Source organism: Gossypium hirsutum, chromosome A02, assembly GCF_007990345.1.
Source record: "Gossypium hirsutum isolate 1008001.06 chromosome A02, Gossypium_hirsutum_v2.1, whole genome shotgun sequence".
NCBI classification, from domain to species: domain Eukaryota; kingdom Viridiplantae; phylum Streptophyta; class Magnoliopsida; order Malvales; family Malvaceae; genus Gossypium; species Gossypium hirsutum.
This window is the reverse complement of record NC_053425.1, coordinates 6,444,846-6,459,863: the sequence shown is the minus strand read 5'-3', so window position 1 is coordinate 6,459,863 and position 15,018 is coordinate 6,444,846. Positions and strand designations below refer to the sequence as shown.

General features: G+C 34.1%; 2 protein-coding genes across 9 annotated transcripts; one reads left to right on the top strand and one right to left on the bottom strand.

Moving 5' to 3' along the window:
* Positions 1 to 73: 73 nt before the first annotated feature.
* On the top strand, positions 74 to 6,113 carry LOC107949164 (sodium/hydrogen exchanger 2). 8 transcript variants are annotated; one of them, XM_041089655.1, is made up of 17 exons: positions 109 to 279; positions 614 to 625; positions 798 to 908; positions 1,080 to 1,416; positions 1,489 to 1,607; positions 1,981 to 2,078; positions 2,594 to 2,653; positions 2,746 to 2,792; positions 2,879 to 3,073; positions 3,164 to 3,210; positions 3,548 to 3,614; positions 3,702 to 3,802; positions 3,899 to 4,000; positions 4,093 to 4,231; positions 4,319 to 4,381; positions 4,683 to 4,766; positions 5,436 to 6,113. In XM_041089655.1, exons 4-17 carry the CDS (start codon positions 1,261 to 1,263, stop codon positions 5,763 to 5,765), a joined length of 1,608 nt encoding a protein of 535 aa, XP_040945589.1. In that variant the 5' UTR covers positions 109 to 279; positions 614 to 625; positions 798 to 908; positions 1,080 to 1,260; the 3' UTR covers positions 5,766 to 6,113. The 8 variants fall into 8 exon arrangements, with proteins under 8 accessions (XP_016739381.2, XP_040945589.1, XP_040945577.1 ...); XM_041089643.1 differs by having other exon boundaries at positions 614 to 682; XM_041089648.1 differs by having other exon boundaries at positions 109 to 407; positions 614 to 682.
* Positions 6,114 to 8,171: 2,058 nt separating this feature from the next.
* On the bottom strand, positions 8,172 to 14,736 carry LOC107949166 (serine/threonine-protein kinase RUNKEL). Its single transcript, XM_016883893.2, is given in 12 exon segments — positions 8,172 to 8,391; positions 8,699 to 9,723; positions 9,726 to 9,822; positions 10,024 to 10,893; positions 11,088 to 12,743; positions 12,890 to 12,949; positions 13,051 to 13,129; positions 13,428 to 13,489; positions 13,660 to 13,735; positions 13,822 to 13,874; positions 14,367 to 14,456; positions 14,551 to 14,736. Coding segments are annotated over 11 exon segments (4,104 nt in total). The 5' UTR covers positions 14,599 to 14,736; the 3' UTR covers positions 8,172 to 8,391; positions 8,699 to 8,710.
* Between the last annotated feature and the right edge of the window lie 282 nt (positions 14,737 to 15,018).

The window sequence follows — 15,018 nt, the reverse complement described above, 5'->3', positions numbered from 1 at the left end:
GGTTAAAATCGTTTTAGGACTTTAAACTGTCTTTTCAAAAGGTCTATTGTACAATTCTGTCTTTTCCCATCTCTTCGCTTTCCTTTCACTGTCTGAACTGTAATACTCTGTATTTTTCTCTGTGATTCACTCATTTATTTTTCCTTTAAGGAAATAAAATATTTCAATTTTAAAAAAATTATTCAGCATTTCTTTGCTTAAGTTCTTCCGAATCAGGTTCCGGTTGGAGATGCTTTATATTCTCAGTTCACAGTTTTGAGATTCGGAACTCGAGTTGAGGTGAGTTGGATTCCGACTCGGTTTCTGTAATATTTTAAGCTTCAACTTAAGCCGTCGAATTAACTCTGTTTGGCTGGCAAGAAAAACTGGAGGAAAAGGAAAATGAGATGCGTTTTCGTTTCTTTGAGGTTTATTTCTGTAGGTTTGAATTATTATTATTATTTTGCTTTCTTTCCCTTTTGTTTAACGCTGGAACTTACGGATTTTGAATCTCAATTCCTCACTTTCATTTCCTATTTCTCAGCAGCCAAACTCGAAACTTTGAAAATATAAACTATCGTTAATTGACTGTTCCAAGCTTCAACTCCATTTTTTATTTTTGAATTTTCTACAGATTTTCGGTGAGGTTAGCATCTGGAACTAGAAAATTCAGCATTTCTTTGCTTACTTTCTCCCGTGTCAGGTTCCGGTTGAAGTTTTATGATCCATATTCGTCTTATTCTTAGTTTACAGTTTTGAGATTCAGAACTCGAGTGGAGGTGAGTTGGATTCTGACTCTGTTTCTATATTTTTTTAAGCTTTCAACTTGAGCTGTCGAGTTAACTCTTTTGGCTGGCAAGAAAAAGAGGAGGAAAAAGAGAAGGAAAATTATCTATGTTTTTGCTTCTTTGACTTTGTGGTTTATTTCTGTAAGTTTGAATTATTCATTTTTTTTTTTTGCTTTCTTTTCCTGAAACTTACGGTTTTTGAATCTCAATCCCTGTTTCTCAGCAACCAAACTAGAAACTTAAGAGAATGAGCTATCGTTAATTAACTGATCCAAAGCTTCAACTATATATATATTTTTTTATTTTGAACAGATTTTCAGTGAGGTTTGCAGCTGAAACTGGAAGTCCCTGGAATGAGAGTTTTCGGATCCAAAATCAAATACTCAAGGGAAATTGAATAATAGCAATAATAAAATCAAGCTCTAAGTTATTATATAGTTAAACTCTAGCTCGCACTTCAAAATAATAGATTCGTGATTATTAGTGGTATACCATGGCGATCGGGATCTTAAGCTCTCTTTTAGCCTCCGATCATAGCTCCATAGTTTCAATGAACTTATTCGTGGCGCTTCTTTGCGGTTGTATTGTGATTGGTCATTTACTAGAGGAAAGCCGATGGATGAACGAGTCCATTACTGCTCTTGTCATTGTAAGTTGTACTTTTGCATATTTTCATATGAGTTTTCATAATTTTCATAATTTTGGTTTTCTTTGATGGCAGGGGGTGTGCACTGGAGTTGTAATTTTGCTTACAACAGGAGGAAAAAGCTCTCACCTGTTAGTTTTCAGTGAAGACTTGTTCTTCATTTATTTGCTTCCTCCTATTATTTTTAATGCGGGGTAAGTTATTGATGTTTGCAGTTAATCTCTATCTATATTTGTTTTCCATTTACTTATGAGGACATTTTGGTTGCCCTTAGTTAAAGTGCATTAACATTTTTTTTCGTGGGTTTTAGTTTCAATTTTGTTTAGGTTCTTGTACGGAGATAATACTTCAAAGGAAAATGTTAATCTTTGCCTGATTATTCGTACTTGATGAAAAAAAATACAATTAATACATTTTTATCTTGAATTTAATAAAAATGATGCATTAAATGCAAAAAGAGTTCCTAAAATAGCAATTAAGGAATCATCAACTGTACCTATACGCTTTGAGTAACCCGGTCCTACTTAAAACAACAATTATTGATTTTTTTTTTCTTCTTTTTACCAGATTCCAAGTGAAGAAGAAGCAATTTTTCCGCAACTTTATTACTATCATGCTGTTTGGTGCAGTTGGTACTTTAATATCATTTGGCATCATATCTGCAGGTATGTTTAATGTTTTGATAACTTTTGTATGTTTCAACTCATTATTGGGTTAGTTCAAGGTGGATGGTTTATGAAATACATTGTTTTCAAATTATTGGTAAAAATTTGGGAAAGGTGCTCTGATTTTATAAGTTCTGTAGAAGTGCAATGTATGTTGCTCCGACACTTCATTTTTCTTGAAGTTACCCTTGTTTGACACCTGTGTTCGACATATATCCACATGAGTATAGGGATATAACCATCCAGAAAAACTTAAAAAGTATTGACCAAATCCATTTCAAACATATACACGTGTCTAACATTCACTCCTGAATCTAAGTAACGTAGCTTGTGATTATAGTCATTGTTGGCTGCACAAACATGCACATTTAGTGACAAGCACACATACTGAATTACTAACTGATTGGCCTTATCTCTTAGAGTAAGGTTTTATTTCTCTGGTTAAAAAAAAAATTACTAATTGCTAATTTTTTCCCTAATATCTACTATTTCTTTTCTTATTTACTGGGAACTAGGTGCCATACAGTTTTTCAAGGAATTGCATATTGGTGATCTGCAGATAGGGGACTATCTTGGTAACATTCATGCCTCACTAACTCTTTTTCCTATATATTGTTGAATTTTATGTTTGTCTTTTGCTAATTCTCCTCACTACTCTGAACTGCAGCAATTGGGGCAATATTTTCTGCAACAGATTCTGTTTGCACTTTGCAAGTATGTATGTTCGAGATCTAGGTTCCCATTAAAATTTTAAAACAGTAACTGCGCCAATCAATTTATCCTCTGCTCGTTTGTCTCAGGTTCTTAATCAGGACGAGACACCTTTGTTGTACAGTCTAGTTTTTGGGGAGGGAGTTGTGAATGATGCCACATCAGTGGTTCTTTTCAATGCAATCCAGAGCTTTGACCTTACTCACATCAACTCTACCATTGCCTTGAAATTTGTCGGAAATTTTTTTTATTTGTTCATCTCAAGTACTTTGCTAGGAGTTGTGGTGAGGCTTTCTTTCTATTCTCAGTTTCAAAATACCCTTGATTGTGGTTTGATATTATTCCTAGTGATCATTTTTGTTTATCTTCTACAGACTGGACTGCTCAGTGCTTTCATTATTAAAAAGCTGTATTTCGGAAGGTTCGTATTTAAGTCCAGTTTTCATATGTTTGCCTCATTTAACTAGCTGAGGATAAAAGCACTGTGCACTTGAACTTTCTCAACCATAATCTATGTTTCTCGAACTCGAGTGTGAGTGTCAGATATGGACATGTGTACAGCATGGGGATATTGAACTTTTTTCTAAGTTTTTCTATATATTAATAGGATTTTTGGAAGGCCATATTTTCATGTCTAGATATATGGGACATGGGTGGTCACTTTCAGTAGTGGTGTTAATTTTCATAACAATGAAGGCAAGGAGTTCTGGTTTGTTTAGTATACGGTCTTCATATCATTTTTCTTCTTGCAAAAACAGGCATTCAACTGATCGCGAGGTTGCTCTTATGATCCTCATGGCTTACCTCTCATACATGCTCGCTGAAGTAAGGTTTCTTAGAACTTGCAGGCCTCCTTGTCAGTGACTGTTTTTCTTTTCTATTAATGACAATATTGGAACGTTTGTCTTGCAGCTTTTCTATTTAAGCGGAATTCTTACAGTATTCTTTTGTGGGATTGTTATGTCTCACTATACATGGCATAATGTTACAGAAAGTTCAAGAGTGACAACGAAGTATGTTCAATCTCCAAAATCTGTTAGTTTGAACTGTTAAATCAGTTTTCCACCCGCCAACCTTTCGTATCTCATCACTTCCGAATATTATTGCAGGCATGCTTTTGCTACTCTATCATTTGTTGCTGAGATCTTTATCTTCCTCTATGTTGGTATGGATGCTTTGGACATCGAGAAGTGGAGAGTTATCAGTGATAGGTGAGGCCAATAATACACTGTTTTTATATCTTACTATTAACTCAAAATTCATATTTTTCTATTATGAATTAACATAACTTTTTTTTTCTAAGCCCCGGAAAATCAGTTGGGGTGAGTTCGATTCTACTGGGCTTGATTCTTGTTGGAAGAGCAGGCTTCGTTTTCCCCTTGTCGTTCATATCCAACTTGACAAAGAAAGCTCCTCATGAGAAAATTGAATTCAAACAGCAAGTATGTGTTTCGAACCATTCTAACACGTATCTTTAGTAGGCTCAGGATCAATAAATTTTTACCTCTCTGTGGACTTATATTTTGCAGGTTACCATTTGGTGGGCCGGTCTTATGCGAGGTGCTGTCTCAATGGCACTTGCTTATAATCAGGTATAATGATTCAACTTGTTTCTTCTTTCATGTAATCCAACATTATATATCATTAGTAGGATCTTTCAATGCACAGAAGTGCTCCCAAGTCTTATATACAATCTTTCAGGGCAAAATAATAGATTTTAACTTATTTAAATTTATATACAGTTAAATTCTATATAAAATATTCAATCGATAATCTAAGGGTTCTGACAGAAAACTTGTGTATAATTGCAAGTTTTTTGTTTTCTTCATGAATTTGCAGGACTAATAAAGAAAAAAATGTGTAATGATGAGTTTAATATTCGATCTTTTGCAGTTTACTAGTTTAGGTCATACTCAAGTGCGAGGGAATGCGATGATGATAACCAGCACAATCACGGTTGTTCTTTTCAGCACAGTGGTAAGACATAAGTCATCCCTTTAATTCTTCGATAGAGCTTGATTATGACCTCTTACCTTTGTTCTCATACCTCCAATCTTTTACCAAACACTACAGTTTACAAATTGCAAGGAAGGTTGTAATGAGACATTTATGTTTGTAAGTTACTTGGGTTGGCTAGAAACATATTCTAGTTTAGTTTGAACTTCGTTGAGTCAAGCACAAGCTGTCGAGCAAGCCAAACTGAGTATCTTAATGCTTTACTTGAGTGGCTCACAAGCTTAATCGAACATTCTTTTTAGTTAGATAATTCTTAATTCAAACTTAAGCTTGAGCATAAATAAATTGTGTTTTTACGTTGAGGATAGGAATTGAGCTTGTTTTTAACTTGGTGAACAAGGTAGATTGTCTAATCAAGCCAACTTGGTTGTTTGAGTCTTAGCATGAATTATGCTTGAATTTTAAAAGTGAAACTCAATAAAGGTTGAGCCATGTTTTGGGCTCTAAATTTGGAGTTGAATTCTGCTCAGCTCGATCATAGCTCTAATTGTAGCATGGTAGTCGTAATGTGCTTTTAACTGTTGCACTTCATTCCACATCTCTTTTATGTTTCCTTTTACTCGACGAGGTAAAATAAATATAGTAGAAATTTGGAGTTCAATTAAGTTTATGTTTGTTGAAACTATGCAGGTTTTCGGATTGATGACTAAACCATTAGTTAGGATCTTGCTTCCTTCTCCAAAACATCTCTCGAGAATGCTTTCGTCCGAGCCAACTACTCCTAAATCATTCTTCCTACCACTTCTCGACAATGGGCAAGGATCTGAGGCTGAGCAAGGCAACCGAAGCGTGGTCCGCCCATCCAGCTTAAGAATGCTCTTGACCACTCCTTCCCACACCGTGCACTATTATTGGAGAAAATTCGATGATGCCTTTATGCGACCTGTATTCGGTGGAAGGGGTTTTGTACCATTTGTTCCCGGATCACCCACTGAAAGAAACGGTCCTCAGTGGCAATGAAAAAGGAACTCGAAGCTGATATAGCAGGTACAAGAAGTCTAGAATGCTATACCGATTTCCTAAAATCGTTGCAAACCCGGCTCAACAGCTGGATATTTCAGTGTGAAGTTTTGTGTTAATATTAATGAGAGTTTTGCAGGTTGACAAGAACAGCAATTTTGTCCAGCATTAGCTGATTATTAATTTTAATTGTATATTTATTGTTGTCTCAATAGTGAGAGTATTTTCTTGATGTCAGGTTTGTTTGCTTTTAGAGTTCTATTTATTATGTATAACAGTACTCTGTTACTTTGTGAACCTAAAATCCTATGAGAATTAAGAACTCAGAGAAGTTCAGAAATTGGATTATACCAATCCTTGGACATAAATTCGTAATGATATTTTATATTTTAATATTATTTTGAATAATGTTTTGGGCTTATGGACGGACTAAGAAACCGTTAATTTTAGTAAGACAAAAATGTTATCATGTGGACTGACTTGCTTCACTCAATGATATTAAAAATACTAACATGAAAAACTGAATTGAATTCCAAAAAAAAAATTATCAATTACATAATAAAAATACATGTAAGGGTAATAATGATAATTCCTTTTTAAATTTATAAATATATTATAAATTATAAGGGGTAAGGGGTAAGGATAAAATTCAAATCAAGTGTTATATATATAATAAATGAATGGTTAAAATCTGCTCCATTTTTGTATATTTTCCGTACATTTAAAATTTAATTGTTTTATTTTTATTTTTAAGAATTTAATTTTATTACTTTTTAAATTTTAAAATTTTAGATTTAATTGTTAACATCGCTAAAGTTCTTTTGTTAAATTTACTAATTTGACATTTTGAAATAAAAAAATAATCCTTTAATAATCATATAACAAGAAAATGACATTAGAATGACTGAATTTAATATAAAAATTGTAACAGTATTAATAATTAGACTTATATTTTTAAATAAAAAATAAGATTAAATTGTATTAAATAATAGAAAAGAAATTAAATTCCAAAGGTATAAAAAGTTCAAAAACTCAAAAGATATTTAAACTTAAATGAAATTCAAGCTGAAATTTTCAAATTTATATTTTCAAACATTATACTAAAAAATAGCTCTTACTAATAAAATAATATCTCAAAATAAAACCAAAAATGAAATTCACAACAACAAAAATAGATATGAAAATTGTTGCATTTTAATGTAATAAGCAACATGCTAGAAATAGTGTTGCATAGTTGCTTAAAATTTTATTAGTAACTAACATAAATAAAATGGTTGCATAATTTGAAAATTTTAAAAAAAATATTTAAGCAACTTAACTTTTTTGTGTTACGTAACCGTTGCCTTAATAATATATATAATTTCGTCATATAAATATTTTTATATAAGAATTAATGAACCCTACTCTTTTGTTATCTCTAATGCACCTAACTATTAATATATAATACATCCAATTACACATTAATACATAGATAATAATTAAGCACCTAAAAACAACTATTAATTAAGACACACATATATAGCTGTACAAACATATATTAATTAATTATTAATGCAAAATAATATTAACTATGTTTTTTCAAATTTCATTCTCTAATTTTCAATAAAGATCATCTAACTAGAATTTATTTTATATATACATAAATGAATATAAAGCTCTTACTAGTATTAATTCATGAAATGAGTTGCATAGTTTTTAAAATGTAACTAGACCACTAAGTATATAAAGATAAATAAATAAGAATATGTGTTAATTTATTAACTAACTCATTAATATAGTAGCAAAGGAGTTGTTTCCAATGGTAACTCCAAGTTCACACACTATACAACAGTTTCTCCCTCAACTTCAGAAAACAAAAAACGAAATCATAGTACTCATCTTATAATAGTATTATATAAATAAGTAGTCGTTTTGCAATTATTAATTATTCTTTTTCTAATAAAAAAAATAACATTGCAACTATTGAAAAAACGTTTTTATAGTTTTAAAGTAATGTTGAAAGATATTTTTAGAAAAAACGTTACAATAACTATGAAAAGCATTATCTTGCATTTAACTAGATAAAAAATTATTACTTAAAACATCAATTGCAACATTAAAATAAACCATTGTTTTTGAGTTTAAGCAACAGTGACACTGACACCATAATCACGAAACTATTGCATAAATTTTATCACAACGAAAATTGTATTTTTTTTTAAATAAATGTTGCATTGAACTATAAAAATTTAAAGCAAAAATTCGTTGTTTAGACAACACATACACAACTACCATAAAATTATTTCATAAAGAAACAATTTACAGAACCCAACCTAATATATTCGTATACAGTTGACTAATAAATAAGATTTGACAAAAGAAATGCAAAAAAATAAAGGCTCAACGGTTTCTTTTTCGAATAAAGCATTGAAGAACGAAAAGAACTTAAATTGAATATGATATTATATCAATTATCCAACAAAAAGAAAAAGATATTATATCAATGATGGTACGAAACGAAGCATGCATAGTTTATACATTTACAGGCCAAGAGCAGTACTTAACAAAATATAACTCACCTCTCCAACATGGATTATTTTGACCCTCCAGAACTCCATAAATATGTTCCATGTCGTTTCATCAATGCCTGTAACGTGCAAGTAAATCTCAGAATGTATTAATCTATAAAGGATAATATTCAAAAAAAGAGCAGATAAGAGAAAGAGCAATATTGCATGAATGAAATTGAAAAGTGAACCGATCAAATTTTCGGTTTTCATTTTAATCAGTTCAACCAAATTTGTTTTTTAATGTTTAAACATGAACTTAATGTAAAATAACTATCATGTAATTGTTGGACTAAACATAACATTGGTTCCCTTTCAACCAGTTCGGTACCATTTATCCTTGCGAAAGAAATTCAGCATGACTAGCTATTTATAGAAGTGATATACCTGAAATGAAGTTCAAATGCGACGAGGCAGCCGCTGCAACTCCGAGAAAACAACGGAAGCAACATTAGCCAATCCAGGTATACTGGAGCTTTTCAACTCAGAAACGATGCCTTGAATCCGTGTAATTTCAGCTGCAGATATTGATAGTATCATAGCATGTGATAAGTATTGCCTACAAGAATAACCGACAGCCTGCAGTAACCGGTTCAAGAGCAAGTGAGAGACACCCTTGCTGCGCCAGGACTCGAGTATTGAACCAGCCTTTGAGAGATTAGTTAGGAACCCAGTTGTAGCTTCCCTTGGAGCTGCCTTGAGCAATAAGACAACACATTCAGAGGCTACATCAGCAATGTTCGGTTCATGAGATGCACTTAACTCCAATAGCACTCCAACATTGCTGCCAAAGTCCATTATATCTCTAATGCATTGCTGCTGGTTGACTGAGCCACTTGACTCGAATGAACCATCAAGTAACAGTGTGGGTTCTTTTGTGTAAACGAAACCATTACCACTAGAGCGGAGAAGAAAAGCCTTAAACAAGCCAAGAGTTGGCTCAAGAAAGTCTTCCATATCCTTTGCATATACAAGCTCCAAAAGATTACCAATTTTTCGAACCACTTTTAGCTGCGAAAATAACTTGGAATCCATCTCAGGAGCAGAAGCCAGAGCTAAACACAGTTTGACATTGTTTACATTTGCATTTGTTAGATCGCCAAGCAAAAATCCAAAACATTTTGAGACCATTTTTGGATCTAAAATGTCGGGGATTTTAATATAATCGAACTCAATTAGCATCACTAGAAGCTTCTGTGCATACATGGGAATGGGATCCTCATCTTCAATCAAGGTGGGATAGAGTGGAAGAAAATGAGAATTAGATATCAATCTTAGATCCTCTGAACTTTGACCTTTTAATGAAGGTTCATTCAAGAAGATGACCATTACATCGAACATGATTTTCAGGCACAAAAATCTGGCATTACCATCTTTGTTGCCCTTGTAAAGAACAGCAAGACTAGGAAGAATTCCTTGGGTAAAATATTAGGGCTTTCAAGAATTACAGGAGATTCCTCAAGTATGGATTCCAGAACTCGTAACAATGTTATTTGGAAATCATCCCGTCCCTGGTCAATAAAAAAGATGACCTGTATTAGTATTTGTAAGGAATATTTGTCTTACTAATATTTTCTTTATTTTCGACATAACTATCCAACATTCACACCAAGTCCATATAATTATATTATGTGCACTAAAATAAAGAAAATGCTCTGAAAAATTTATAATCAGTGATGAGATCAAAGGATGGCTCAGATAAAACTACTTACTTGAAATGGTGTCTCAACAACTTGGATAAGATTTGCCAACTGCCGCAAGATCTGATGAGTCACCAATCTGCTTTTAAATGATGAACTCTCAAGAAGATGAAGAACTACAGGGAACAAATTAACATTATTCTTTGCAGCAGCACGACTGGTAAGGGCAGAGTTCTGCCCATGTCGTCGTCCTCCCATCATTTGCTGGATATCTCCGGTTATACTATCCAGTAAGCCGGGAACTGTAGATGCCACTTCACGAAGAAATGAATCTAGACATTGCTGTAGATAGTTATCCTTCTCTTTTGCCAATCTGTCCACTGTGTGGAGTAACCTTGCATTGCAAAAGAATTGCAGTAACCATCTCTTACCATTCTTACAAAGAAGAGCCACTGAAAGAAGTGCTTTGCCCCGTAGGGTTTCAGTTCCCTGTTCAATGAGAGACACTAGGCTAGGCACCAGATTCTTGTCCTCTACCAACGGTTGAAGGTACCTTCCTATAGTGGAGAACAAATGGCTCCCAAGCAGTACCATATTTAGAAGATTTAAGCAGATTTGCTGCTCACGCGGACTGCCCTTGTTAAGAGCAGATGCAATATCCTTGAGTGAAAGTTTATCTATAACTGATTGAGTGATATGGGGATTGAAACGAACAAGGCGGACCAAACAAGACCCTGCAGTTAGCCTCATGCTCTCTTGCTTCCCCACAGCCCTGTAAATGTAGCACAGGTTACTAATCACGTCCTGGCTGGTGAAACGAGATGCCCAATATCCTCCTTGGCTGCAAATGTTTTCAATTGTCCTAAGTGCATAAAGCTGAGTCATATCATCCTCTCCTTTACGTAAAACTGATGACACCAATGAAACCAATGAATTTGGGACCTGCCAATAAAGAGGAGAATAATGGAACATATATGAAAATCAGCAGGGAACGAAACAAATAGGCATTACATCAATACTGGCAGTTTCTGACTTGTTTAAAACATGAAATCTTGAAAGCAACATCATTAAAAATCAAGATTCCTCTTATCAGGTTTACCATCTAAAATGTTAGAGCAATGGCATATGAGACAGACCTGCCAGCCAGATACAGGCTTGTTGTTTTTTGATGGAGATTCAAGTGGGTTGTTATCTTTTGCTTGCTCATTTTGAGTGGAAATATAGAACAGTAATTCACCTAAAGCAGCCATAGAAAATCTTCTAACTTTTTCCTGGTAGTCTCTAAGACCATCACTAAGTGCAATTAAAATTCCTGAATTTGACAAGTCATCTTCGATAAAAGTAGAATGTCGGATCAGCAAGCCGATCAGTGAAGCAAGTTGCACGCGGAAAGCAGAAGTCTTGGACAGCCTGAGCATTTTGACAAGCATGAGCATTATCGGACCATTAGTCAAGATATTGGCTGCTTCTGTGTTATTACTAAGCATCTCAAGGTATCTAATCACATTTTGCTTCTCACTGGTGCCAGCACTTCCAAATATTGATATGATTCTATTGTTGAGTGCATCCAATTTCTCCTTTGACATTCTTACAAAATCAGACGGATGCAATGCCTCAAATGGTAGTGAAGGAAGCGCCTCTGACATTTTATCAGCTTTTCTGCTTGGCATTACAGGTCTTACAGAAAGATCAGAAGTATGCCAGAGAACTTTGGAGATACTATTGGATGTTTTTGACCATTCAGACTCAAGGGCAGCCCCTGGACTTTCCTTAATTCTCTGGTTTCTGTGTTGAGAACTGACACTAGGTGGGGTTGCAGCCACTTCAACATGATCTGAAGATGATTCCTGATCACATGTTTTTGATTCATCAGAGGCAGGCAAATTACTCCCAGCTTGGCTGTCTGCTCTGTCAACGTTATTATCCCCCTCTTCCACTTTGAATTGTTCTTGATTCTGACTTGAAACCTTCTCTTCACTCGTACAAGTGGGGACATCTGACCCATCTGATTCATCATGCACTTCCTCTTCATTGTTCTCATCAAAATCAAGTTCCATATCGGTGTTCTCAATTTTTACTTCAGATTCATTCTCAGAGCTATTAGGGACAGGCCTCCGGTAATTTTCCTTCTCATTCTCCTTCTGTAAGTTTGTTTTGGCTATTCTAGATAATCTCAAGAGATTCACACGCTTAATAGCACTAGAATGATCTTTATGCTTCTCCTCCGCTCCTCTGCCAGAAGCCTTTGGTTGAGTTTTACGGCCAACTGGTGTACCCTTAACTGGTGTCTCATGACCTTTTGAACCCGCCAGAGAATTCTCATCTTTCCTTGAAGCCCCCCTTGGATCTTTTTCCCTATATTTAGGAGGGGTCTTGCTTTGAGAAGATCTGTCACCATTACGCTCTGAGAGACATGGTTTAGCATATAACTCAATCATGTTTTCAAAAGCAGGCTGAGGTGGTAAAGATACTTGAGAAAATTTATTCCTCCAAAAGGCATGCACACAAAGCTCAGGCCACTTTATTCTCTCAGCTGGATCTTTAATCAGAAGAGAATTAACAATATTGACAAAAGAAGGGCTTGGACTTCCTTCAAGTGGAGGAGGCGGATCTGAGAGGATGGATTTTACAAGTTGAGTGAACTCCCTGCCAACAAAAGGAGGCTTTCCTGCATAACACTCGTATAGCACACAACCGAGTGCCCAAAAATCAGATGCATAAGAATGGACACCTCCATCCTCAAACAATTCAGGAGCCATATAACAGGGAGTTCCGCGTTTTGCTTGTGGTAGCTAAGCAGTAGAAAGCAGAACAATGGACAAGTTAGAAACAAGAAAAAAAAAAAAAAGGTAAAAGGATTACTTAAAGAGCTTGATTAAATTGGCAATTTAATTCTGTCCTGGGTGCACAGAATGTTACAATGGTTACATGAACCTACCATGGAAGAAGGCGTTTTAGATATATCACTCAACTTTCTTGCAAGTGCAAAGTCACATAGCTGCATCAAATGAATACACAAATGTAAAAGCTCAATTGCGTAGGAAGTAGGATGATACCAACTCGATCTTATGAAAAAGTTACTTTATGCTGAATAGGTACCTTTGTATGCCCATTCTCGTCCAGAAGGATGTTTGATGGTTTTAAATCACAGTAAATGATTCCTTTTGAATGTAAATATCTAATAACAACCACCAGCATTTCCATTAGTAACTCACAAAAGCTATATTACTCCAACTTTTTTTTTTTTTTGAAATATCTATATTCGACACATTTACAAACATGTATATAGAGATATGGCATTCCAAGGACACTCCTGATACATAAAATATCTTGAAAGAAATTGGAAGTAGCCCTTTTGGACTCATACATATCCAACACCCACATTTGACTTTGAGCAACATAGAGAGCTAAAAAATGTAAAAGACATACGAGACACTAACTGCAAATTGAATAGGAAATAGAACATATATTCTTACTGCAAAGCTTTGACAAGATCGTAGGCCAAGAAATGAATTGAATCTTCTGGCAGCTTACCATCCTGAAATTCATCATTAAAGAGATTGAAAATGTAACCCAAACGTATATTTCTAAACAAACATACCCACATTCGAGATCCTTGAATCTGTCTCAGTTAATCAGACCAATAAAATTTCACAGTTGCTTTCATGCTTTCAAAGAAATGAAAAACAGGAGGTATCCTGTAAGTACCTGCCGTAACAAGGTCATCAGATCTCCACCGGTACAGAATTCCAAAACCAACCACAAGTGTGCAGAAGTTTCGTACCTTGACACACAAGTAACGAAATTGAGAAATTTTGAAAATATGCCAAAAATTTAGAAGTAAAGATCTAAATTGGAAAATAAACATACCATGAGTGAAACTTCAGTATATTTGGATCATTTAAAGAGTGAAGTATCCTAACCTGAAAATATATGGAAAAAGATCGTGTAAAAACAGTAAAATATAAGCTAATATTGTATTAGCATTAGTAATTAAACATTTTTATTGTGGTTAAACTATTACACACACACACACAAAGAAACCAGCTCTCGCTTCTATAAAGATCATAAATAATAAAATTTCAGGCTAAAATTACATAAATGGCATCTTAATTTTCAATCTTAGTAATAAATCATTCAAATCAGCTCAATTTAAAAAAAATAAAAAATAAAAATAAAAACTCGATGTTATTCTTGCTGAACTTTGCTCCGCTGTGAATTAAGCATAAATATCGAGGTTACCAAATTATCTCAAATATTCAAAAGAAAAAAAAAACAGCTCTAACATCCATAAAGATCATACCTAGTATAAGTACAAGCTAAAATCAAATCAATAGCATCTAAATTTTCAATATTAGTAATTGATCATTCCAATCATATCAAAAAATTCGAAAAAAAGAAGAAGTCGATGTTACTTCTTGAAGAACTTTGCTCCGCTGCGATTTCTCGACACTTTTGATTGCAAAATACTCAATCGTCTTCTTCTTCCGTCCTTTATACACACTCTAACAAAAACATTGAGATTAAGAAAAAGAAAATGAAGTAAAATAAGCGATGAAAAATTTTTGACGAAATCTGAGAGAAATAAGGAGATATTACCGAATATTTTCCACGACCGATGGCTTCGTAGATGTGATAATGGTTCATGGTGAAGATGTTAGGGTTCTGATTCGAAAATTGAAAGAGCTGAGGAGGGTGTTTTGGGAAAAATATTTTGTTGGGAGCTTTCTGAAAGAAAGAAGATAGCGAGACTCTTGCGAAACCCAATTTTTGGCTTTAGCGACTTGTCAGATGAAGAGAGAGAAACAAAAAAAGGGAACTGTGGAAATGAGCGGGAAATTAATTTAAATTGAAAATCAAAAGAACGAAAAAAAGTTATGTAAATGTCGGGCTTACGTGGCGGATCAATCGAAATCACGTGATTTAAACGTGACAAGCGTTGTGCTAAGTATGTCTTAAACTAAATTCAGGGATAAAAGCAACATTTACCCTAAACCTTGCAATTATTTAATTTAGTTTTTGATTTTTTTTGTTGACATTAGTTTTGGAACTTTATAATTTTTTACA

Bases quoted from the DNA above. Each gene is read 5' to 3' on its own strand.
- LOC107949164 (XM_016883892.2), top strand. From the start codon at position 1,261: ATGGCGATCGGGATCTTAAGCTCTCTTTTAGCCTCCGATCATAGCTCC. The intron at 4,382-4,682 runs GTATAATGATTC...GATCTTTTGCAG, and splicing joins TGGCACTTGCTTATAATCAG to TTTACTAGTTTAGGTCATAC. The intron at 4,767-5,435 runs GTAAGACATAAG...GAAACTATGCAG, and splicing joins TTGTTCTTTTCAGCACAGTG to GTTTTCGGATTGATGACTAA.